Source organism: Dendroctonus ponderosae, unplaced genomic scaffold, assembly GCF_020466585.1.
Source record: "Dendroctonus ponderosae isolate FM_Combo_2020 unplaced genomic scaffold, Dpon_F_20191213v2 Dpon_F_20191213_4, whole genome shotgun sequence".
NCBI lineage: Eukaryota > Metazoa > Arthropoda > Insecta > Coleoptera > Curculionidae > Dendroctonus > Dendroctonus ponderosae.
Genome location: NW_026018611.1, coordinates 15652709 through 15678987, shown reverse-complemented (window position 1 = coordinate 15678987; position 26279 = coordinate 15652709). Strand labels below are relative to the sequence as shown.

Here is a 26279-nt window from a genome sequence, read left to right as displayed (position 1 = left end):
ATGTGGCGTAAAATTTGCTACTCATTTCCTGCGCTCACTGTGTAAATGTGAGCTCAGTTATTGCGTTGGCAAAGAGAGCCCGTATCCCAAGCTTTCCGTGCAACATTAGMTAACGTTTGTCGATTTGGAATCGCACGATTTGGAATCGCACGATTTGGAATCGCACGATTTGGAAAGCTTCTTCGGTACTCATCACACTTCTTCGKCAGTTACTCYCACTACTAAAAGCATAACTTGYTCATTGAATGAAATATTGCCAGCCATTTTTATTAAAAACAGCTTGGGTTTACGAAAAAAACCCTTAGGTGCACAAGAAAAGTGAGGCATGTGATTTACGAGACGTCAGATTTGACAACCAAGACTCCATCAAAAAGTAGCACAACCTACTATGATAAAATAAGTCGAAAACGAAGGCACATACGGAAAACTGTAAGAAATTAAAAAACAATCTTAAATTGGACAACACATTCAAAAATTTGTTCGAAGGGTAAAAGGGAGTATCACACAAAAGGAAAAATACACAGTAGATTTTTGCAATCAGTTAGCTTTCCTACGGATATAGGGTCTAAACATTAGCCTACGTTAAAAATTTGAGCAAAATATCTCATAAACTGTAAGCGTTACAGAGAAAATACCAATATATTTTTACAGCTGGTGTACACCCTGTATCTCGTTCAGCATGGGCCTGATGAAAAAACTTAGATGGCACCTCGACTTGTTATGAGGTCCTCTACACGCCCCGGCTCTGTGTCCATAAGCTTGTGAATCACCCTGTGCATTTTTGAAGCTTTAGTTGTATTTAATTGACATAAATAATATCAATTATATAATCAAATCTATCATTAGAACAAAGAGTTGTGAATTAGTTTGAAAGACAATATATCAATTACACTTTCTCAAAACAACTGGCTGGCTCAAAAGTAATGACAGCTTAAAAAAAATTGTATCTTAAACGTAAGCCAGTAAGAAACATCAAATTAAAAAAAAAATATTTCATTTTATAGAGAAATAAAAACTTTATTATATCAGGCTATATGGTTGTGTTCGTGACGGACAAGCCACTTTGAATATACTCGAACATTTTTGAGTTTGTCCAGTGATATTTTCATTTATTATTTGTTTAGTTTATGTTTTGTTCAAGAAATTAAGTGTTTTTGTATTGCTTTTCCTAAATTACTGAAGGGGCCATCTAGTATATTAATGATTTTTTGCTTTTATTTTAATTTGAATATTAAAACACCATGCTTATTTCCTTGACAATTAGGTGGAAGGCATGATATCATATAACATAACTTTCCATTATTATTGACTGTTCGATGGTTTTTACGGAATTAATGTAAATCCCTCCTAAATCGTCAATTTTAATGGCTTTCGAATCCTGATCTAATTTTTAAACATTTATATTTTACCAAAATTGACCGACCATCGAAAATGTGCGAGACATGTCAAATTTGACCCAAGGGTACTATGAGCATCTTGAGTATTTCCGTAACGTTTTGTTATTACTTATGGGAGCCATACATGTATAAGTACTGTGGTTTTATAGATACCGAATACTTAATTTTTTTCAAAAAATCAAAAATATGATGACGAAGCGACAAAACTCAAACTAAAGTTCATAAAAATAACAATTATTTTTTGGCATGTATATTTTTAATTTGAGCACACAATTTCAATGGAATTTTGTTGAAAAGAAATCGAAAATCCTAATTGTGATGTATTTATCGCGTTGCCCTCGTATACGAAAAACAGTAAAAGTCGCAGGGTGATTCCAAGGCCGCGCAAGATTTGCATTAGTTATCGTCAGTGTTGACGTTTCGAGCCCAAACCGGCAACATTGCTGTATAGGAACATAACCTAAATTCAGTTATTCGCCCTGTTTCTTTAGTGTATTCGCAGCAGTATTTTTTAGTTTTCGGCCCTTCACAGGGTCTCAGATTGAACTACAATGTGTGATAGCCGTGTGTGAAAGGAGATTATAGTGTTAACAACGAAATTTTCCCAAAGTTCTATAATATTAATAAATAGAGCCTAACCGAAATTGAAACGTCATGGCGGAGAATCATCTCAACTTGTTGAAAAATCAGCAGGAAAACCATGAATTTAGCGATATGGATTATGAGAGTTATAAACATCAGGTGAGAAGTAAGTGGCAAAGGGGCTTCAGGGATTGTCCATAAAATTTGCCAAATCATTATTTGCATCTTTGGACTACTTGATCGATTTTCTCCGATGCTGTCACCTAGTTTTTCATTCCAATCCAGCGGTTCTCGTGTTTTTTTTCTCTTATGCAACTGGATTGCTTAGGATATCTTTGATTTATTTTTACCATGGGCCCTTGGAATATCTGAAATATTTTCTGTAGAACTAACATGGCTGTGGGCATGTTTTTGTCCTGGGTAGTGGGGAACAGCTGATAAGAGCAGCGATGAAATTCTTTGGATATTATTTCGTTCTTCTGGCCTGTTAATGCCGATACATTCTATAAATATCCATGTATTTGTGAGAAGATTTTATGTTTTTTGTAGGTACATAGACGGACTTTGATTTTCAGCGTTTGTTTAGTAAAATGCACTTCTTGTACACATCATGAGATCAGATGAAATCTGGAAAACTCCAACAAATTTAAATGTAACATAAAATATCGTAGATAAGATTACCGAGGTTTTTTATTGTACCCCATCTCATGATTAACTCGTTCAGGGGCAGTAATATTTTCTGAAATTAAGACCTGCATGGGCAAGGGTATAAAATATTTTTAGAGAAAAGATTTGAAGGGTAAAAAAAGATATAAAATAACTTCAAATAATTATATTTTTTGTAACATTAAATAAAAGGATATTGCCATTTTTGTACCGGAGCACTAATACACTACAGAAATAAAACACCCAAAATACTTGAAAGCTCGTTTTGTTTTTGCGTAGACAGCAGAAGGCACAGCGACGTCTTGTGCCCCCCTGTGGATGGTGAGAAATTTCGTTTCCTCTGACTTCATAAGGAACAAAACGTTTCTGCTGGTTAATAGTAACAGGGCAGTTTCTGCAGTCACACAACGTATTAAGTCTCTCCTAAAATCCTTCATTGTCATTTTTGGGAGGTTTAGTTCTTTGTGCGAAACGAATGCTGCAATAAAAAAATGCGATGCCACCATTTACGAGATTTACTGTCAACTATGTATATTCTTCGATTTTGTTAAATTCATATTTCGGTTATAATTTGTCAAAACTTCGGGGCAAGGAATTTTCCCGACCACACCAGTTGCTTTTACGGTCAACTTGACCGTAAATTCTTCAAATGAAAAACTTTGTTGAACACTTCGTCTGTCGCGCCATTCTATAGCAACAAGTTGGGTATTGGGTGTCAATATTTGGGAATTACCTCTTCTAAAGTTCCAGTCGTTCTTGAAATTAGGAAGCAATTTTCCGGTTGCACTGACCGTCCCACATGCGTAATTTTTTTAGCTTTTGGACCTTTCAAGAGCTCCACTACAGTAAAAAAAATTGTAGAATTAAACAATATGATGCTTATCTTCCAGTGTATAGAATATTTTTCACAACCCTCACTCCAAGACATTTGTCCGGGTTTTCGGATGGTCCTGTATACAGGTTTATTCAGATTATACGACACGGAAGATTGCGGCTAAACTATTTAATTTTAAAAAAGTATTATTTTACGGATAACTGGAGGCTCGTTGGGGGTACATTTTAAAATTATTTTCTAATATACAGGGTGTTCCACTTACTAGATTCAACCCAAAGTTGCATTTTTAAATGGAATGCTCGGTATATTATTATCTTATTAGTGTCTGCGATAGAAATAAATGTGAATTTTATTAAGGTTGATCATACTTAAAGCTTACAGTTTCAGGGATATTTGGAGTTTTATGAAAATGTAATCTTTTTGTTTTTTTAGTTTAAATTCTCAACACCCATTTAGCATTTCGAATCCAAATTACCTTGCGGCTAGTAGGTAATAGATGCTGTTTCATGGTAAATTAATAAAAATTCGACTACGTCATACAGGATGTGCCAAAATAGTGTTGAAACAATTGCACGTTTTGAACGGTTATAACTTGCTTAATTTAAATGGGACTCTATATTTTATGACAGGAACAATTGCAAAATTTACTTTTCTATTGAATGCTATAAAGATATCATGTACCTAACTCTTCAGGTTTTCATGGAAATCGCATACTTTCAGAATTTATGCGTTAAATATGGCATTCTATTCAAAATAAAAGTAGAAATAAAATGAAAATTATTATTTTAAGAAACACTCAGCATTCCCATCAATACTATTACCCTATTATACGAGCAATACTATACCGATTGTCTCAAAATAGTGTTCAAGCAATTATTGCAAGTTTTCATCGCTGATAACATGCTTAAATTAAAATAACACTTAGTATTGTCTGCCAAGAGCAGATAAAGAAATTGCGTTAAATATGGTATAATATTTGAAATAAAAGTCCAAATGAAATGAGACACTTATAATTTTAACCCCCAGCTATAATATAATTAATTCATATATTACAACGGCAATACCTAACTTATAATAAGTGTTCAAAATGACGACCGTCTGACTCCACACATAAATGCACTTTTTTGTAAATGCCTCGACAACATTTGACAACATAGCAGTGCTTATATTTTGCAGCAATCCAGTTTTGACAACCACTTCTTCCAATCCAGCGCTGTTGAAAATTAAAATTAAAAAATGCCCGAACCTCGCGATGTGCTAGCGCTCCATCCATTTGAAATCACATGGTTGCTCTAATGTCTCACCGAATATCTTCTAATAACATTGCAAGCTAATTGATTACAAAATCTAAAAACATTTCTCCATTCAAATGTCCACATGTGGCACCACTTGTGCTGATTTTGAATTATTCTAAATTACTGTAGATTTGAACCCGATTAATAATGAAAATTCCACGTTTTTGAAAATCGATAAGGGAAAGTTCTTGATGAAGTTGAATTTGAAATCATGGTAACCATGTTTTTGCAGAATACTTAAGACACTTATTGTTATTATCTTATCTTATATTACTTACTTATTCACCGAATTATGTTGTTTCATTTTTCTGGAAATCTTTCAGCGTACATGCGAGATGCTAATAAACAGTTTTGAAAACATTCTCCCAGAATAAAAATAGTATCAATTCTTTCTGATTTACAGTGAACATTCATTAGTATGTGTGTTTCGTAAGAAACCACTAAGAAAATGAGTTTGCATAGAAACGACGAACTGTCAATTTCAAATAATATTTATATAAATATTTTAGACCTGTTAAATTGCGATACGTGACTCGATGAATTATTAAATTTGATAATATCGGCATGAATCCTGAAAGTATGCGATTTCCATGAAAACCTGAAGAATTAGGTATAGGATATCATTTATAGCATTCAATAGAAAAGTAAATTTTCCATCTGTTCCCGTCATAAAAAGTTATACCGTTCAAAACGTGAAATTGTTTCAACGCAATTTTGAATTTGTATTAATTCGGCATGAATCAATATCTATTACTAGCTGTAAGGTAAAATTTGGATTCGAAATGTAAAATGAGTGTTGATTGATTGACACATCCAAATTCTGATTAACAGGGGCACAGCACTTAAAAGGGGAATAAAGAAGCACTGGGAATACTTGCTTTTGAGACAGCCAAAAAGATGCTCTTTAGTTTACGTGACGATTTGTTTGTTGTTAAAACTTCATTAGTTCGTTTTTATTCTACCAAAATACTGTTTTTGTATACAGGCAGTCTTCCCAACGACATGAATGGTTCTGAGACTCGAGAATTTATAGGGGAAGCTGTTAAGCAGCAGAAGATGAACGAATTAGCATTGATTCCATCTTCTCCAGAAGAAATACCTCAGGACGATTTATCTGCCAGGTATGTTGTAGTGTAAAAATCACCATGTTCGGTATTGGTATAAAATTCCAACCATATTATTATATTAAAATTTTGTAGTTCCTATTACTGATAGCTATTCTTTATTGATTTAAACATCCCAGGAGGGATGTTCTGTGTGTACTAGTGCTTTTTAAGGTAATCTAAGTGCTGTTAGCTGCTGCGTTATCGTCTATTACCTAAGACTAGTGCTGTGTAGTTCGCGAACGAACTAGTTCAACAGATCGAATGAGGGAACTGAACTAGACGATCGAATCTTCTAAATTGAAAGAGCAAATCATTAGGAACTAAACAGAACATGACATTTCATCTCACTCTTGAAGGAGAACGAGACCGATGACGCCGATTGAAGTGATTGAACCAATAGCGCTTCCCTTTACTTCCATGCGGTTTCTTTCAGTTGACGTTGCCGACTTTGCAGTTCATAGCTGGCGATAAAAATAGATGATCCTTGTTGTTCGTATAGTCTCAGATATGTTCTTTCTTCGTTTATTTCATAAAGAAACATAATATGAAGCGACAATGCACGCGATTTRATTGATTCTAACTGATTTTGGCCCTGATTCTATATTAGMAACATGTAATATTGGGTTTGGATTGGTCAACAAAACAATATGACAAAGATGACTGCTCAAAAATTTATCACTCGCACACGTTTATATAGAAAACGTCAGAGAAGATACAGTAAATTAAATCATGTAAATCAAAAACGCCTCCAATCTCCAATAACACAAAGATGAATATATGGACAATAAATCCCGAGCACGAGCAATAGAACACATAGTATAAAACATAACTAAACTATAACTAAAGTTAAATTGACCGTTTATTTATAATATTTTCATTCAATGATGAAAATTAACCTACTGAACTAAACGAACTAATCTTTTGTACTATTCACTTTGCTGACCGAGATTGAAAGATGGAAATCAGCAAGGTGAACTAAACTTTCCAGGTCTACCTAAGACGACGTTAAAAAGCACTCGTACACACAGAACATCCCTCCCGGGATCACAAAATTCCTCACGGTCAACGATATGATAGGAATTATTAAAAAATGCTTTTACAAAACGTGAGCCAGAGTACAAGCGGTTAGCGTTATCGTCGGTGGGAATATAGTAGAACTATTAGAAAAATTAGCAGAGGACACTACTACTACAAGTGACACCAGCAGTGAAGCTACAATTTTCTAGCAAAATATACTAACTTTTGAATTCATAACTTTAGTTAATTTCTGGTATGAAATCTTAAGTTAGATTGATAGTGTGCAGCTCAGATTACAAGATGCTGGAATTTTGGAGAAGCGTTCCATGATMTTGAATCATTAGCGAGAACTAGCCTAAATTCGAGACAAGCTATGTGAAGAGGCAATAGAAATAGCGACGTCTCTTTGTGAAAAATGGGATATTGATACTAGAGAGATATTGAACGGTTATTTTTCGGTAACGGGTTACGACGTTTCAATTTCACCTTGGTAATAGGTTTCAAAATGCGGTTCCAAAAAGAGCATGTTACTTTTTAAATTTTTTTATTAAAAATGCAGAATGATGACGATAGTATAAATAATGATGATATATAATGATTTCCTTTCGAGTAATTACTTAAAATTACTCCTTAGAAGTAACTACTTAAATAACAAAAAAACTGATAATAAACTAGGGTGATTAAATAAGATATACGGTTCATTTAAAAATGAGTTAACATTTAAAAATAAAATTGTCTGCAGATGCTTTTTACTGATTCTAGTTCTGCGCGCGTTCATGATAGCACCCGCTTTAGAAAAAAAATTCTGGCATTTCGTTTCACAATAACATTAAATAATCCACAATAACAACAAACAGCAATGCGTGTTTGGCAAACCTGGACGAAGTATTACTCGACTTAATTTTGGTACCACCAAAAAATTTGTCGACCTTACAACGTTTATTACTATTGAAATAACTTTCATTTCATCTCTGACTGAATTTATATTTAAAAATGGCCAGCTTGCTTAAATGCAGGTGCACATTCTGCTTAAAACGTTTATTATTTTACCTTTCAACTGTGATGGAATTTATGTCTTACACTCTTAGTTTGCTCATTGCTCATATGCAAGTGCACATTCTGCTTAGTTTGCTGGTAATGGGCATTTAACTCCCCAGCTAAGTTTCTTAAGAGAAATCCCCTTTTTAAAGATTTATTTCAGAATGTCAGAAAACTAAATACTTATAGAACTAAAAATACTGAATTATATCATCGCAGCAACTAAACAAATTGTCGCCGGTTCCTGGAGAACTGAACGGTAATTCTTATAAACGAAAAGTGATACGCAATCATCAAGGCAACGCGCAACTACATACAACATATTTTCCGTTGACAAATGGTTACTGAAACTGCTGCAACTGGATAAAGGGAGAGCGCTCAACGGTGCGCATCGGTTCTGTGCTGACGCGAACCACTTTTTCAGGTTTATGAGACGGTTCCAAAAAAAACCTTTARGTCGGCAAACTGATGCAGCTGGTGCGAAGTGCGCACAACTGTTTCTGTTTTATRAGACGRTTTCAAAAAGAACGGTTTAAGTCGGCAAACGGCTGCAGCTGGATAGATCGCTCGACGGTGTCGCATCGGTTCTGTGACGAAGTGCGCACCGCTGTTACGGTTTTATGAGACGGTTTCAAAACAACCTTTTAATCGGCAAACGGCCGCAGCTGGTGCGAAGTGAGCACAACTGTTTCGGTTTTATGAGAGGGTTCCAACAACAACGGTTTAARTTGGCAAGGGGCTGCAGCTGGATAGATCGCTCGACGGTGTCCGAAGTACGCACCGCTATTTGGGTTTTATGGGACGGTTCCAAAAAAAATCGGTTAAATCGGTCAGCTGTAACTACGGTTTCAGGTTACACGTTTGGAACACTGTTATTTTAGCGGTTACGTAAAATGCCGACCATCCGTAATTGGTATAACATATGTGTAAGAAGACGCCGCCAAATGCTCGGAGAATTGGCTAGAGATGTTGGTCTTTCCGCAGAAACTGAAATTTCTCGCGTTTTGAAAAGCGTTCTTGCTCGTCTCCGACAAAAAAATATGTAAACGAAGAAGTGACCTTCATTTCAAATTTGAATTTCTACTTGACGTTGAAAGCTTATTAAACAAGGGTAATGTTGATATATCGATAACGACTTTGAAAAAAAACAAAAAATTTGGGTGAATTTTATAATACAGATTTCAATGGAATATATTTCTTTATCGAAATATGTAACAAAATGTTACTCCACAGTAGAAAAGAAATTGAACCTAAAACTCTTGAAAAACTTGAAATTGAAATTAAAATTTCTTGCTTTTATGATCTCGTATAGAGAAGATTTCCTTCCAAACCGGAGAGTAGCACTTAAAATACTCCTGACTCTCTCAGTATCAATTGCTAGTTGCGAAAGTTCATTCAGCAAATTAAAATTAATTTTGACACAGGTATCTACGATCAACTATTGGACAAGATCCCCTATGTGACCTAGCATTTTTAAGTGAGGAAAGAGAAAAAGATGAAATGATCAACTGATCAATTATTGATAAATTTACTTCATCAAAAGCAAAGAAAATTTAGACATGTTTTATACTCATACTACACTGATGCACAAAATTAGCGCACCACCTATACATTTTCGAATAAATCATTTTTTTCCCAAGTAGGCTGGTAAATGACGTAACCATAGTAACATTGGACAGTACCAATTGTTTTTGGTCCCTTCCCATTCATTCCAGTGTAAGTTTCTACTTGTTTTGTCTCATTTGCAACATCTCATCATTGTTTTTAGCAAGTGTGGTACTGTTTTCGATTCACTTTTCTTGCTTTTTCCTAACTTGTGTGTCGAACTAAAATGTATTCCCATTTAAATGTCATCAGGGAGAAATTTAAGTAATGTTTGATGCGGTCGAAATTGTCATCTTGTTGGAAGAAGGGTATTCAGTATTATTAGTTCAGTATTCGGGTCGCCCACGTTTCATCACACCACCATTGGTCGATGTCTTCAACGTTTTAGTGCAACAGGTTGCCATTCTAGACGACTAGGCTAAGGCCTACCAAGATCCATAAACGAAGTGGACGATCGTTTTATACGACTACAAGCTTTAAGAAATCGGTTTATTACCGCAAATGAGATAAAAAATCGAATTTAAAATTCCCGGAATGTTGCAATTTCTTTCAAAACGATAGGAAGAAGTCTGAATGAATCCGGATTGAGTGCAAAACATCCTGCAAAAGGTCCTCTCTTAACCATAGCCCACAAGCAAGGCTTGATTTTGCTCCAGAACGCGTGGATTGGATGACTGGAAGAAAGTGTTGTTTACTGATGAAGTTAGAGTGGGTTTAAAATCTTCGGATGGGCGAGTTTTTATTTGAAGAAGACCAGGAGAAAGATACAGCCAAGCATAAATGGTTCCCCAACTGGCTTTCCGTGGTAGCTCAATAATGTTTCTTAGGGTGGAATTTTTTTGGAGGCCCGTACGGACCTTGTGGTGATCCGAGGAAGATCATTAACTTCCCAGAAGTAGATTCAAGAGATTTCAGAAAACCATGTCGTACCTTTTGCATCTCACATAGTCGACAATTTTTTGTTTATGTATGATAGTACCAGACCGCACCGAGCTCTGATCGTGCTCAAATATCTTAATGAGGTTGGCATTCAACGTTTAAGGCTCATTTATAAACTTGACGTTTGCGTTCGCCGTTACCGTTTGCGTCCAAATTAAAGTATTGGAATCCATTTATAAACACCGCGGGCCGTTACCGATTTCGTTCAGTGCCGCTCTATTGAACCAATTTAATTTCTTGCCGGTGAACGTTCGTAGAATTCCGTCGAATTTTTAACTTAAAATCTTTGCTGTTGTTATTGAAGGTTGTGAACAAGTTGTTTACCATAATGTTTTCCGAAGAAAGTACAGAGTTAATAGGTATGGTTGGGTTAATTTTGTGTGCTTATGCTTTGAAAATAAGGAGTCAGCCAATTCATTAATTTGTATCAGCTGATTTGGTCCGACCAAATACTAAATTCGGATTGGTAGGTACGTCAGTACTACGGCTGTTCGTTCGTGTGACGAACGTTCTTCTTCTTCGGGTGCCATGTGCTATGCTGCACGTCGGCGATCATTTGTCCATTTCATGGTCACAGAATAGCTAGGGTGCCCTCCTCACCCTGTCTAAAAATGGTTGCGGCGTCCGGTATACCACACTTATTATATTGCGGAGCCAAGAATTGTTTTCGACCTGGCCCCCTTCTACCTTCGGTTTTTCCTTGCAGTACTAGCTTTGGCATGGAGTAGCAGGGTCCTCTCAGTATATGCCCCAGATATGACACTACGTTTTTTACCGTGTCCATTAGTCGTCTTTCTATTCCAGCTCTTCGTAGAACTTCATTATTAGTTGTGTGTGTTGTCCAGGGGATACGAAGCAATCGGCGGAGTGTCCACAACTCAAAAGCTTCGATTCGATTTAGCGTTCTGGCTTTAAGTGACCAAGTTTCGACACCGTACAAAATAATAGGCCATACATTACATTGTACTACACGTATTTCGAGTGTGTAGTGGCATATTTCTGTGAAGAAGTATATTCTTAAGTTTAAAGAAGGTTGTTTTCGCGCGACCATTTCTTCCCTTCGCTTCTTCATCACATTCCCACTTTTCATTCAGAGAAGCTCCAAGAGAGGTAAATTTGGCGACACTTTCAATATTTTCTCCGTTGATGTTGAGAGTGGTAATATGCGGATTTCTGCTAATCACCATCATTTTTGTTTTGGTAGTATTTATATGTAGTCCGAACTTTTCACCACATTCGTTGATTTTATTTAGTTCGTGGATGTGAAGGTCTTGAAGGTTATTAGCGCCAGGATAGCGATATCATCTGCGTAGCGGAAATTGCTTATTGAGACGCCATTGACTTTATACCTCGGGTTTCATTTTCTAATGCTAGTTGGAAGATTTTTTCCACATGAATGTTAAATAGAATGGGTGACAGTACACATCCCTGACGCACTCCCTTCGAAATACCAAAGGTGTCCGTTGATAGGTCGCCATTAATACGGACCTCTGCCAGCTGTTGCTAAAATAATTCTTTATTGTATTAGCAACATCTCCTGTAATCTCTCCAGCAGCGGCCTGTGCTTTACGTTATCAAAAGCTTTTTGAAAATCGATAAAGCAGACAAAAACATCCTGCCTTTGGTCATAGCACTTTTGGACGAACAATTTCGTTGAGAACAGAGCTTCTCTGGTACCAAGTCCCTTGATAAATCCAATCTGCGTTTCACCACTCATATCCTCACACTTTCTCTAGATTCTTGAGTGAATTACTCGAAGGAACGCTTTGAGCCCGTGGCTCATCAGGCTTATGAGTTCTATAGTCTTCGCAATTTCTGGGGTTTGCTTTCTTTGGAATGGCAACAAACGTAGACCTTAATCAATCCCTGGCGATTTGCCCAGAGTCATATATCACGTTGAAGAAATATGTAAGATGTTTGATATTTACTTGCTTCAAAACTTGTGCATATAGTTGTGTAGTGTAGTTTATAGAAAGTGTTCTTAACAGCCAACTTTTCATCGCGACAGAACTGAATTAACATTTCACCTCGTTCATTTCTATCACCTAGACCAAATGCCCCTGTTACACCCTCTACAACACCGCTGTCGACCTTTGCATTAAAATCACCCATTACCACATTGATATCTTGAGGTTTTAAGGACTGCAGAACATAAATGGACTTGCTCATAAAATTGTTCAACTTCAATCTATTTACCGTCCACTGAAGGTGCATTCGGTTGTACTATATTGATGTTAGTCGGTCTGGCACTTATTTGCAACAGTATTATTCGGTCTGAGTATGCTACGACATTCTTCATATATTTATCCATCTCTTTGGATGCAATAACGTCTACTCCATTTCTGTGATTTGGGTTGTTGTTTCCGGAGTAATAAAATGTTTTCCCATTCTTCCTACATGTTCCATAATTAGGCCATCTTGTCTCAGCTATACCAAGAATGTCAATATTCATTCTTTCCATCTCCTGAATTGCGTTGTCAAGTTTTCCTGCCGCAAAAAGACTTCGACTATTCCAGGTTCCAATTCGCTTTGGGTTCTTCATCATGTCAAGCCGGGGGATTCTTAGCACCCTCTGGTGATTTAACACCTGCCCGGGACTGAGGGCCGTTACTTTTGGTTTGCTTGCCATGATAAAGAGTGGGTGGACAAAGGAACGTCCGGGGGAAACTTGCTTGTCTTGTGGTCATCGTAGGTTCCCGTTACTTTCGACGGCATTGGGGATGACATTTCCATCATCCTCGATATAAGGTTATATCGATAAGTGTAATTTAATCAATATTGATTATATTTTCTTTTTGCAGAAAAGCAATTGTTTAGTAGAAATGTCAGGAATTAAATCAGACCGACGAGCGTCACCGGCAAGAAATGAAATCGGTTCATAAATGGATGTTAGGTATTCCAATAATTTAATTTGGACGCAATCGGTAACGGCCAACGCAAACGTCAAGTTTATAAATGTGCCTTTATCCTTTACTGCGTTAGCCAGTCACAAGTCTATGCGAACTTTATTTTGACTAGAGACATTTGAAATAAGCAAGTTGATACGTACTTCCGGTATAACCGGAAGTGTGCTCACATTGACAATATTTGAGATCGCTTGCCCCTACATGATTTCGATATACTGTTCAATTTTGAATTTCCTGTCGTATCTCATGCATAACTTTGTTAAATACAATGAAATATAATCCGTTTTATTTTCAGGGATTACGAGGAAAGACTGATCGATGAGGGAGAGTGCAGTCAAGAGGTCGGTTTATCTCCAGCGGAAAATCTGTTAATATCCACGGCAACCAAGTATACTACTCAAGCTACCATACACATACAATGTAAGAGTTTGAAATAATTTGCTATAAAAATAGCTTCAATTTGGATGTTTTAGCCCATCGTGCCTCTAATGTAGATGATCCTCTAGCTTTGACTGGTCTAGACGGTTCTGCCGTCGAAAGAAAGCCCGTGGATAGTAGTATGTTAGGAAAAGTAATTCAGCATAATAAGGGCCTAATAAATCTGAAAACCACCAATATCGAGGAGAGGGTTAGTTTTGATTATCTGTTAATAAGCTAGTCTTATTTTTAAGTTCCCATACAGTCAACAGCCATGATTATTTTAGCGGTAATTTGCTTAAATCTTGTTAATCTACCTCTTAGAGTTTGCTAATTTAATAGTTGTTATTAACTTCTCAATACGCGCTGCTCTGGAAGTTGTGTGTTATTCTTTGCTTTTATTAGAATACTATTTTCGAAAGTAAAGCTTTTGTTACGTAAAATAGTTTATATTTTTTCAGAAAGTGGATGAAAATGGTAACGCACTCCAACAAAAAGAAAAGAAAAAAAAGAAGCAAACAGATAAAAATGTTGTACTTATGAAGTCAGAACATGTAAGTTTTAGTATTTGAAGCATTACGCCGATAGTTTAATTTTAGTCTAGCTACTTAACTACATCATTTGTATGCTGATGGAAGTTGTCAATTGTAAAGCCACGTATTTCTCATCTTACCTACTTACGCAACGTCAACAGTATTATGCAATAATGATTGCTGAATTGAATCAATTTCAGATTCAAGGCCACAGGTCTGAAATTATAGACGATGTGGATGAATTACTCCACTACATCGAAGGCACCACTGACAACATGAAATCGCGTACCATTCAGTCAAAGTCTAAACAAGTACATAAGCAACATCCTCCGGACGACGCAGGTTCCAGAGTCGGCAAAAAAAAGCAATTCAAGTCCGTTTCAAAAGATAGCGATAACAATTTGGAGGCGGAAAGTAGGCACGAGCTGAAGGCAATACATTTTCTTAATAAGTGTGATTTAATCAATATTGATTATATTTTCTTTTTGCAGAAAAGCAATTCTCTAGTTGAAATTTCAGGAATGAAATCAGACCGAGAGTTTGAACGCTTTACTAATAACAAAAATAAACAGGAGAAGGATAAAGAAAACGTGGCGCTTAGAGGTAATAAACCAACAATTGATCGAAGTCGAGAGCGACGTTCTTGGGGAGACGTTGAGGTATACGGTTTCGATTAATTTAAATATTTATACTATAATAATTTATCTAAATTTAGCCCAGTTCCTTCCAAACTCTCTACAACGCATCCTCATTGGAACACTTGGAAACATCTGCTGATAACTGGGAAGTTACTAGACCAAAGAAAAAGAGTAAAAAGCGCCGGAACAGGTAAGAAAATCTGTCATATTAAAAAACGTGATTGGTGGCAATCGATTGATTCTTTGTTTATTTAGAGTTAGGCCTGGGTAATACTGTGTATTAAGACTATATGGCTCTAAGAGCCGTTTCACACGGGCCACACGGCAGCACTTCTGAGTGGCGCTGCTGAGAAGCGCCTTTTGAAGGTGCACGGGCGCGACCAAGTCCAAAGGATTACCGATTTAGCAGCGCTCCTGTGGCGTTCAGTGGTTGGCTACCGCTGAGAGCGAATCAGAAAGAAGCGTCACTGATAGCATATTTCAACATTGGTTTAAATGCTGTCGTTTACACGAGCCACTTCAGCCTGCTTCAGGTTAACGTGTGCATCTCAGCAGTGCCACCGAACCCGCGAACGAGAATGCTCAAAATACTTGTCTACTTGTCTGTCTTTTATTTATCTCGGTTCTATGGCTCGCATAGGATGCTGGTCGCAGATACCAGTGCAACGTCTGGGATTTCGATATTTCAATAAAGCAGAAAGGCTCGCCTGCCTTTTGATTACTACCAGAAGTACCAGTTTGCATGAAAAATCAGTCGGTTAAGAAGATAAAAAAACTAACTTAAATTGTTTTGTCAGGTCATAATTTATGGCTGACCCAGCAGCTTCGCAACGAATCACATATACTTGTGAGACAAATAGGCTTTACAAGAAGAAAATATACACTTCATGTATTCCTTTCATTAAAACAACGCAACCGGTGTCTGCCATTCTCTCCCTTCAGTGAAAGCAAAGAAAAAACATTGAACACCGCTTAAAAGCCAAGCTTGCGAACTTAGGAACCACTAGACATCACGAAACACAGCCGTCTTCTGTTTCCCAACATAAAAAGTGTGGCGCGCTGTGTCGCTGTATCAATACGGCAAGCCGTATGGGTGTCGCTGTGTGTACACTTGCAATTCAACTGTGTTACCCAGGCCTATTTAGTCTTTTCGCTCCTGATAGTTAAATTACGATATTAATTTCTTCCACTTAGTCTTAGCAGCGCGAGTGGGGCACGACAGAATTCATCTGCAAGTGGAGTGTCTTCTACTCGCAGCAATGAGGATCGAAGATCCCGACGAGCCCCCTCTCCTGATTTGGGAGTTGTGAGAGTTGGTAAGCTCATAATTTTGTTTTTAGTTATGTAAGGCTTACAGGGTAATTCAAAATTGACGTCATTTTTTTTAAGGAGTTTTGGGGGCTCACTTGGAGAGTATGACAAAATTATTGAAACACATTTTTTCCAAAATTTGTAGAACATATTAACAGTTGAAAATCTAATTTCAACTTTGTTATTTAGTATTATTTTGAAATAGTCCTATGTTGGATTGATAACCTATTGAATACTTAAACATTCGAAAAGAGAAATTACGATCTTTACTTCAAATTACAAAAAAAATAACACACCGGTACAAATTGAGCACGAGTTAATTAACCGAGTACCAGAATTTTTTGCTTTTGTTGGCATCAGTGGCATATTTAGGTATATTAGTCATCTGCTCCAGAAAGTTTACCAGCGCTGATAGCAAGTGACGTTAACGTAACCTCGAAATATTTGATTGCCACTTTCACTTTTTCGGTTTTGCGTCCCATGGTTACTACAGTTCTAAATAATTAAGAAGCAACTTGTATTTACGTAATGTCAATGAGGCAGATTACCTTGAGAAACAGTTGTTGTTGATTGTTGCCATCCTTCTGATCTTGTTTTGTTGCAAATACCTTAGTTTTTGTAAACACTATTTTTTTTAAATTAATTTTTCTGTACTCCAAAATACCCCCCAAGGAATGACGCCAATTTTGAATTACGCTGTTTACCTTATAAATGTCACTTTAATATACAGCGTGATTTCCGTAGACCGTGCAATAGAAGTTTTTCAACTCACCTTTGCTTTAGAAACTTCAAATTTTGTTTCCGCTCATAACGAGTCAGAGCGAAATCATGTAAGATACATTAGCCCTCTCGCTATCTAGGGTGTACAAAAACTATAACCTAACTTTATTATTTTAAATGCGAACCCCTATTTTCTTTAGCATGGTTGGATTGGCCTTCCAATTGCGAGTTTGGGTAATCTTAATTTTGTTAACTTATCTCTTATAGTTTTAGAGTTAATATACTTTAGAGAACTTATAGTATTATAATTTGAATAACTATAACGCAAATACGAGTAAAACAAATAAATCGCAGATGCGAGTGCCCTAATATACGAGTCTTTGAGAGACGAGCTGCCGAGTGAGCGATACATTTTGCTTTGAGATATATATGGATAGATATGAGATACAATGAATCGCGCATCTATCAGTTCACCCCACCTCAGTCTGTGGGCTTGTTTGCCTCGTTTTCGAAGCATTTTTGACACGTTGGGTTAGGGCCTTTCTGGAAGAGGATGGCGAATATGACTTACAGAACGGCAGAGGAAAAGACGAGGCCAGGTCACAAACCCATGAAGGATATATTAGCTCTAGCACTTTGCGCCAATGCGAGTGGCAACTGCAAAATCAAGCCTCTGCTTGTATATAATTCGGAAAATGTCAGAGCCTTTAAGTCACATAAGATTTTAAAAGAAAAACTGAAGGCATGGGCCACCAGGAACTTGTGGAGTAGATAAACCTGGTGTTTGGCCCTTCTGTTAAAAAAATATGTACAGGAAAACAACCTACCCATGCAAGCCCTTCTCGTCATCGACAATGCCCCTACTTACCCACCAAATCTCGAAGATAATTTACTCGAAGAGTTAAAGTTTATAAAGGTTCTCTATCTACCACCCAACACCACTCCTATCCTGCAGCCCATGGATCAGCAGATAATTTCTAATTTTAATACTTTCTACATCAAGCACATTTTTTGACGCTGATTTGAGGTGACGGAGAACATAAACATTACCCTTCGAAAGTTCTGGAAGGACTACTTTAACATCGTGATATACCTATGAATTATTGATCAGGCCTGGCTGGGTGTTACAACAAGGACCTTATGAGTTAAAAATTCAGTTTTTTTGAAAGGCACCAACAAACTTTTTTGGTCCTGTTTGAAAATTTTGCTAAGATTAAACAATAAGAAACTAAACTGAACAGGACCACAAAAGTTAGTAGGTGCCATTAAAAAAAACTTTTTTTACATTTTTTTGTCAAGGTTTGTAGGCTGCATGCACCCAGATTCTTCAAAATGGGTACTCTAGTGTCATTTGGGGAGTTAGGTTAGGCTTTCAGCTAAATACGTGCCAAATTTGGGTGTTGAATTTAGAACCGTTCCTTAAATATAACTTGTTCCGTAAACATCTGTAATGTCATTTTTTTTTAAATAATTGACATATCTAAAATACTATAAGAGATAAGTTAACAAAACTAAGATAACCCAAACTCGCAATTGAAAAATGAAACAAAAAAACAATCAATCCAACCATGCAGTTGGAAGTCACATCCAGTTACATCCATGTAAGTTGGAAACGTCTAATGCAGGGTCTACATAAATCACCCTGTATATTCAAAATAAACATCTTCTTAGGTGTGTCAAATGCCAAGATAACCAGGTCGATGCCACACAGTGAGAAGAGTAATGATTCTTCTTCTGATGTGGATTCTGTTCGTTCATTGCCTTTAGATGGACCGATTTCTTATGCAGATATAGGTAAGTTGTAATGAACTTTTTGAATTTTTTGAACAAAATTAAATGTTGTATTTAACTAGCTAAAAATATTGAAAAAAAGAAGCCAAGTCCTGAGAAACAAGAACGTGCTGTGCTTATCAACAAAGACAAAAATTCACAATCCCAGAAATCAGTTGAAGCAGATTTAAGAAACTCTTCATCTTCCTATGTGCCTCCTCAGGTCTCAGTTCCTGTTGAAAAGTCACCAGCTGCACCCATTAAAGATAGTTTAAGTAGAAGTAATTCTATAACGAAAACCACTGTACCCGATGTTCACAACATTAAAAGCTTTCCGGCCATTACCGAAAGTGCAACAAAGATGTCGAATATTCCAGTAACAACTATTGCGAATCCACAACCGCAAAGTATTACCACATGTGATAAGGCTGTGCAATCGAATTTAAGTTATGATGATAGTTTTGTGCGAGAAGTACCACCTTCCAGTTTGCAGAAAACGACCAGCATGCAAAATTTGCAAACTGAATTACATTCAAGTGCCGTACAATGTGTTAAGACACATGCATCCAGTACTATTAAACGGCATAACCCGCATAACAGTGCTACGAAAGACAGGCGGAGTAAAGGAATGGCAAGGGACAATAGCGTATCGCAGCCTGTTGTACATGGTGATGATTATAACGAATTACCGGTGAGTTTAAATTTTATTTTGTTGCTAGAATGCAGAATATTTTTTACAGAAAATCAGAATGTCGCTGGGTGGTGAAAAAAGAATACAACCAATTATCAAAATTAAAGTTTTGTTTTTTCTAGAGAAATATGTTCCTTACTGAACATTGAACAAAGTTATACATTAATAACTTGATAACGTGGTATTTTTAAGTTTCAAAATAACAGGAAAAAAAGACTGTTCTTACCATTCAAAAAACTACCATCTAGCTTCTTAGGGAAAATTACGGAACAACACCTACATTTTAAATTACAGTTCATTATTGAAACAACTTGAAATGCAGGGTGTCCCGTAAGCACATGGTCAAAAAGGTACTGCGATATTCTTTGGATAAAAAGAAGACGATCTGACCCAACTTTTACTAAGAAAATTTTATAGCACCTGTGCTACTGATGGTCAAAGTTCTTTAAAAAAATATATGTTTTTGAAGTATCGGGTGATTGGTATGATGGATTTTACTGAAACTCACTGTGCATTTGTTCCTATCTAAGGCTCATATTTTGATGAAGCAATCGAGTTCATCCGCTTTGGGCCGCCGCTTATTGTACTTTTCTCACCATTACAGGATAGACCGAAAATAGAATCCTGTGATTGGTTGTCTTTGCGGCGTCAAGTGCGCAATAATAATAACGCTTATAGCCTTACTTCGAAATATTTTAAACTTATCAACAAATAGTTGGACGACGGCACAACTGACTGCATAGAGCTGTGGTATTTTATATTTTTTGTTTTGTCTGTCTCTCTAGCTCTGAGAAAGACCCAATTAAAGGGTCGGAACTTTGGCCATTTTTTGAGTATAAAAGGAGTTTTTAATCCAGTCCCAAACGCGCTATCCAAGCATTCTTATTTATTGCTTTTTTTATCTTTTGTCAATTTCCTTTAAGTACTAACATATTTGCAGATTTAATTTTTTTCTAGGCGTAGTAGTAATACATTCAGTAAAAAAGTCTAAATACATCAGTTATTTCTCAACATTTTTTCTAAGTTTGCTATTTTATTTACGTTTAACTAGTTAAAAATCATAAAAGTAAATGTTGATAGACTTGTTAGAAGTACATAATAAAATTAATAGTAAAGTCATTTGAAACACATTTGATCAATAAAATATAAAATGATATTTTGAACGAGAAATAATATAAAAGTCTCCATACACTAACATTGTTTTTGAAAAATTGTTGCTTTTTTTAAGTCTAATATTTTGTATAGTTGCCATTGGCTCTAGTGATGGCAGCAAGCCTTTTCGGATGACTTAAAGTTTTCTTGAAGCTTATCCTGGGATACTTTCCCATTCTTGTATTTTCCTATTTTTGCGCTCTTCCTTATTTCTTGGACTTGGTGCTTTCCCACCCGACGCTTTAACTCTTCCCACATATGTTCTATTGTGTTAATGTCCGGTGATTGCGATGGTGTATGAAGTTTTTGGCGGACATTATGTATCATCCATTGACGTACAAGCATAGCAGTGTGCTTAAAATCGTTATCTTGTTGAAATAAATATCGCCCTCCAAGGTTAAGTTTTTGAACACTTGATGGCAAATTATTCCTTATAATATTTAAAAAGGCATGTTGATGTAAATTGCCTGTTCCTTGGTTGTGTTGGCCTGTTCCTGACATGCACCCCCCATAATAAAACCTTACATCCTCCGTGCTTCATTTTAGGGCAAATACTACAATTTTATTTTATTATAAATTAGTTTCATCAATAATTCTTATGTCTTTTCTGTCTAATTTTTTTATTTTAAAATTCTGATGAGATGGTCCTATTTCACTCTGTCGAAAGCCTTGTTGTAGTCTATGCATATGTGCAGATAGTGATCTACGTCCATCCATCGTGCGAATATATTTAAAGCGTTTAATGTTTTCCTTCATCCAGAACTTTCTCGAAAACCAAGCTGCGTCTCGCTGATATATTGTTCCAATTTCCTATCATTCTGTTTTGTATTATTTTCAGAAATGCTTTCAAGGTATGACTCATGAGACTTAGGCCGGTATGTTCCCTTTTTCTACTTCTTCACACTTCTCTCTGTATCACTCCTTTTTGGCTTGCCTTATCTGTTTGCGAATTGTTTTTTGGATATCGTTGTATGCTTTTTTTTCGTGCTTGAGTCTCCTGCGTCAGTTCAAGTATAGTAGGAGTCATCCATTCTTGTTTTTGGGAGCGGGTTTTCTTTGCCAGAATTGTTTCGCTTGGTTCGGTTAGGGACGATTTAAAAGCGGGGGGACCATTTGTTGTTAATGTGACATTTTTTGTTATTTGGAATGTCTATCTCTGGTGCGGTGATTCAGATTCTCATTGACTTTGTTCTTAATTTCTTGTCTTGTTTCAGTATTATTGAGGAGAATGAGATGAGAGGCTTTCTTTTCTTAAGTGTTTGGTTTTTTTTCAGTTTAATGTTGAGTTTAGGCACTACAGGATTATGGTCGGATGAAACTCGTGGGTAGGTTTTTACCGACTATGCTTTTTGTACCGATCATTTATTAATATATGATCTATATGGTTTCTGATAAGATTATTAGGGTTATCTTGTGTGGATTTCCATGTATAAAGTCGTCGGTTTGGAAGCTTATAGATAGTGTTTGTTATAATTAGATCATCTTATTGACTTAATTTGAAGTAGTCTATCTCCCCTCTCATTTCCCATTCTCCAACGTATTTTCCAGCTTTGCCATTTCCCATTTTGGCGTCACCTAACACCAAAGTGATATTTCTGTGTTTCATCGCCTGCAAAATATTGTCTCTTCAAGCTCTTCATAAAAAAGTACCATAACGGAAGCATGAACTCGGATGCTTCATCAAAACATGAGTCTTACATAGGAACAAGTTCACAGCGAGTTTCATTGAAATCGAGATCGTACCATTCTCCCGATATTTCAAAAAAACGTTTTTTTGAAAAGAACTTTGACAATCAATAGCAGAGGAACATTTTTTTCTTAATAATACTTAGTTAATAAGAGAGTCATATAGTCTTCACTTAAGCCAAAGAATGTCTCAGGCGGGTATACATAGTCAATCTGAACTGATTCGCCGTGATGTCGGCGTCATAGATGAACACAGGAACATTGTTGCCAAGATTTGGGTAAAGAACGTCGCAGCAAAAAGTCACCCAAATCGCAAAACGTTGACGAACTTTTATGGCTCATTTTGCGCATATCGCAAATTGTACATTTGAAACACATTTGAACAGGTTTGATTGCCTAATTTACGATTTATCGCCCAACTCGCAGCACTGGCAGAAGAATATCAGTTGGCCGAGATAAAATATTATCACAATCGTTCGTTTGCCGATCTTAAGCAAGCTCAATTAGGTGTTTCTTGGCGAAATGTTGGAGATGGTCGGTCTTACCCATCTCCGACAACTCGCCAAGTAAATACTTTTAGGAAGTTGGGCTACAAGTGTTTTTAAGATATTAAATATGGATCGAGATCTCGAACTGTTGTATACTGTACATAGAAATATTTTGGATGATGAATTAGATGGTTTGCGCCGTTGGTTTGCTGCCGGCGCACTCTTCCTTATGCCGACAGATGTTATCGGCGAATCGCTTACGATCGACTTTGTATACGGGGGTCCTTTTGAGTGCTTACAGGACACCCTGTAAAACTAAAAATCTACAATTGAGATCAGATCGTAAAAGTATGTGCATGGATTTGTGTGGTGCTAAAAGTTTTATCATCAAAGCGTCAATTGCCTGAATCAACCACTGTGCCATATGATATAAACTTTATTGACCACCTGGTACTTTAAAAAAATATTCTACCACATAACTGCTTTATGGCGTTGGTTCTGGTTTTTGTTGTCAAGCTTGAGTCTCGAACAGATTACTCACTTTGCAGCTTGTGTTATGTTTGCTGCTTTGGGCTGAATCATGCTTTGCAAATTAGATTAACTTTGTTTTACTGCAAAGTACAAGGTGCGGCATAAGAACTGTATTTTTCAAGGGGAATAGGCTTAGGGTGAGTAGTACCGAGTGTGCGAAACATTACAATAGAAAGAGAAGGGGGGGGAGTTTGTTATGAAGCCGTTTTCAGTCGTAAAAATGCTTTGGTCCAATCAGCAATCACCTTTTGCCGTCGCAACGTTCTTTTCAAAAGGAAAATCAATTGTAGCGGTAGAACGAGCATTTCGTTTACGCTACAATAAACCTTCTCGGGGTGGTGTTCCTACTCGAGCGTCAATTTTATCATGGGTGTTTAGGACACAGGGCAGTGTACCCTCACGAAAATCATGACGATTACCGTTAGAACGCCTGCAAAGATTGAAACAGTGCGATGATTAATATTATTCACTGAGACGTTCTTGTCGAAAACATGCATCGGTTCTTCGCTTATCAGACCGTTCCATGAGAAGAAGTCTCCATAGTGATCTTCACTTTCACCCCTATCAAATGGTTCTTATACAGGAACTTTCCGAAGGTGATTATTTGGTTCGACAAAGGTCATCATTTCAAACAGAGGTGACATGCCATGGCCCACGCACTCAGCTGATTTGGCTCCCTGCGATTATTTTCTGTGGGATACTTGCTTGTGTATGGAAACCGTCCCGCAACCGTGGACGATTTAGGGCGGGTATTATACTGTACGGTTGAGATTCAACCCACGATTGGAGGCCTGTTTGGGTATTATAAACGCTAACCGGCGGTTGAAATGCCAGTTCAGTGACGGTTTACTCAATCCGAAGGCGGAGTTCGAGATTTTAACCGGGAGTTCGAAGCAGGTAGAAACAACGATCAAACAATTTTTTGCAACAGCAAATTGGAGAATCGATTCGTAAGAAGAGAATCTGACAACTTCGTACTTCTTGAAGATTCCGAATATGCTTTAAAAAGTATATTATATCATCACGCCATTTACAGATCCACAGAGAGAAGCAGAAAACATATTTAATGAATCTCAAATTAGAACGCAAAATCCCATTGAGCGATTGTCCGGTATTCTAAAACGACGGTTTCCTGTACTATCTCTTGGTGTGAGAGTGTCTCTAGATGCAAGAAAATCGGCCATTATAGCATGTGCAATATTGCATAACATAGCGCAAAACATGAACGATCCAGGTCCAACTCCAGACCCCAATTTCCAGTTTGATGCAGAATAAATGCCTCAAGAAAATAATGGTCCTTTAAATAGCAATAATAGTGCTATGAGTAACAATCATAGCGAACAGTCAACTCCCGGTTGACGAACCCGAGGCTCAATAGTTTTTATAATACACAAATGAAGTCAATAATAATGTATACTGAGTTTTCTTATTGACTTAAAAAAAAACAGTTCTTATGCCGCGTCCTGAATATTAACTTTGACGTGTACGTTCAGAACTTTTATGGTAATCACTCGAAGACAGCAATTTTTTTACGCTCTAGATCTAGGAAAATTACTAATTTTTAATCGGTATATTAGCGTGTAAACTTGCCTTATCAATGTACAAAGTAATTCCCAGTTTTGATAAATCCAGCCTATCAATGCTAATCAACGATGCTAATGGTCGCGATTTTTAGTTAGGAATCTGCCACTTTACATTATTCATGTTCATTGTTTTCACTTCAACACGACTGTATAATAAAAGAAAGGGATCAATATTTCAAATGATAACATTTTCACTAAATCATTTCCAATTCGATCGGTTGTTGAAAAAGGTGACGACACATTTTACACACACGATTATTCCACTCGAAAATTCGGTTCATTATTTTGATTGAAGTATCACCATTTCATCCGGTTACTGTTGAAATAAGTAGTTTGGTGTTACAATTAAGTAGATATTTTGATTTGACTACGAACGGTGTCTTGATGCGATGTTCTTTTTAGCCATTGATTCGGTTATTGCCGTAAAGAACAACGTTTGGAGTTCTCAATATTTTTCAAGTCTTGCGTCAATGGCCTAACTTAATAAATCATCTAGTTTTATTGATTTCTTTCTATTTATTGTCGAACTGTTGTTTTCAATCTACTTCGCAAACAGAGACACACACAAACCACAACCAAGGTCCCAACATGCATCCATTAATCATATGAACCCACCCACTCAACCTTATTCCAGTTCTTTTCGCAGCTTCTGAAGGATCCCACACATTACATCTCGCAGCGCATGCCTCCTGATATTATGGACGTGTCTACAATTGAGAAATTGCAGCTTTTGAATTATTCCGATAGTGGCACCGCATCCAAATCCTCAAATGTAAGCAAACTTACTTTGATATTGTACTAGTTTAAAATGGCATTGGGTTATGTTGAATTATAAATATGTGGTGTGGTTATGATTGTTTTGATCAATTTACCGAATTATAGCGGTCCATCTTTGAGAGTTTACAATAGTATTACAAGTATTTGTCAAACCAAAATCACCAGAGTTCTGAAAATTTCAATACAAGGTTTATGATGTTGGGGCTAACCCAGTTATACACGAAGTAGGTACTAAACGAAGTAGGAAGGGAAAACTTACTTGCTTATTTTAAATGGAACACCCTGTATATTACATTTTTTGATTATTTGTCGGATTTTTAGGTCATTTTGCTTATGATGGTCGGGGAGGGTATGGACAGCGTTCGATAAAAGTTCTTATTACATTTAGAAATGTTTTCCGGGCTTTGAAGCCGTGGTCTATCGGAATTTCTTCCTGACGTTTCGTGCACAACTGCGGTGGACATTTTCAAAGGCGATGAGGCAGTGGGCGAAGTGATCTCCCGTGCTTTCCGACTAAGACTGATTCAACTGAACATTTTTTTTCCGTCTTGAACATTATTTATTTCAGACAAATTTTTTACAAATTTCTTACTGCT

General features: G+C 36.8%; 1 protein-coding gene across 3 annotated transcripts in view; it reads left to right on the top strand.

Annotated features, from left to right (window-relative positions):
• LOC109541256 overlaps positions 1 to 26279 on the top strand; it is a 61709-nt gene that overhangs the window by 17092 nt on the left and 18338 nt on the right. The window contains exons 5-15 of one of the 3 annotated variants that reach the window (XM_019910057.2): positions 5761 to 5896; positions 13682 to 13806; positions 13860 to 14014; positions 14250 to 14357; positions 14537 to 14767; positions 14828 to 14995; positions 15052 to 15164; positions 16169 to 16290; positions 18677 to 18799; positions 18859 to 19466; positions 25541 to 25678. In XM_019910057.2, the coding sequence (XP_019765616.2) occupies positions 5761 to 5896; positions 13682 to 13806; positions 13860 to 14014; positions 14250 to 14357; positions 14537 to 14767; positions 14828 to 14995; positions 15052 to 15164; positions 16169 to 16290; positions 18677 to 18799; positions 18859 to 19466; positions 25541 to 25678 (2027 nt within the window). The remainder of the gene's footprint in view (positions 1 to 5760; positions 5897 to 13681; positions 13807 to 13859; positions 14015 to 14249; positions 14358 to 14536; positions 14768 to 14827; positions 14996 to 15051; positions 15165 to 16168; positions 16291 to 18676; positions 18800 to 18858; positions 19467 to 25540; positions 25679 to 26279) is intronic. The other 2 variants (XM_019910059.2, XM_019910058.2) reach the window with 2 other exon arrangements.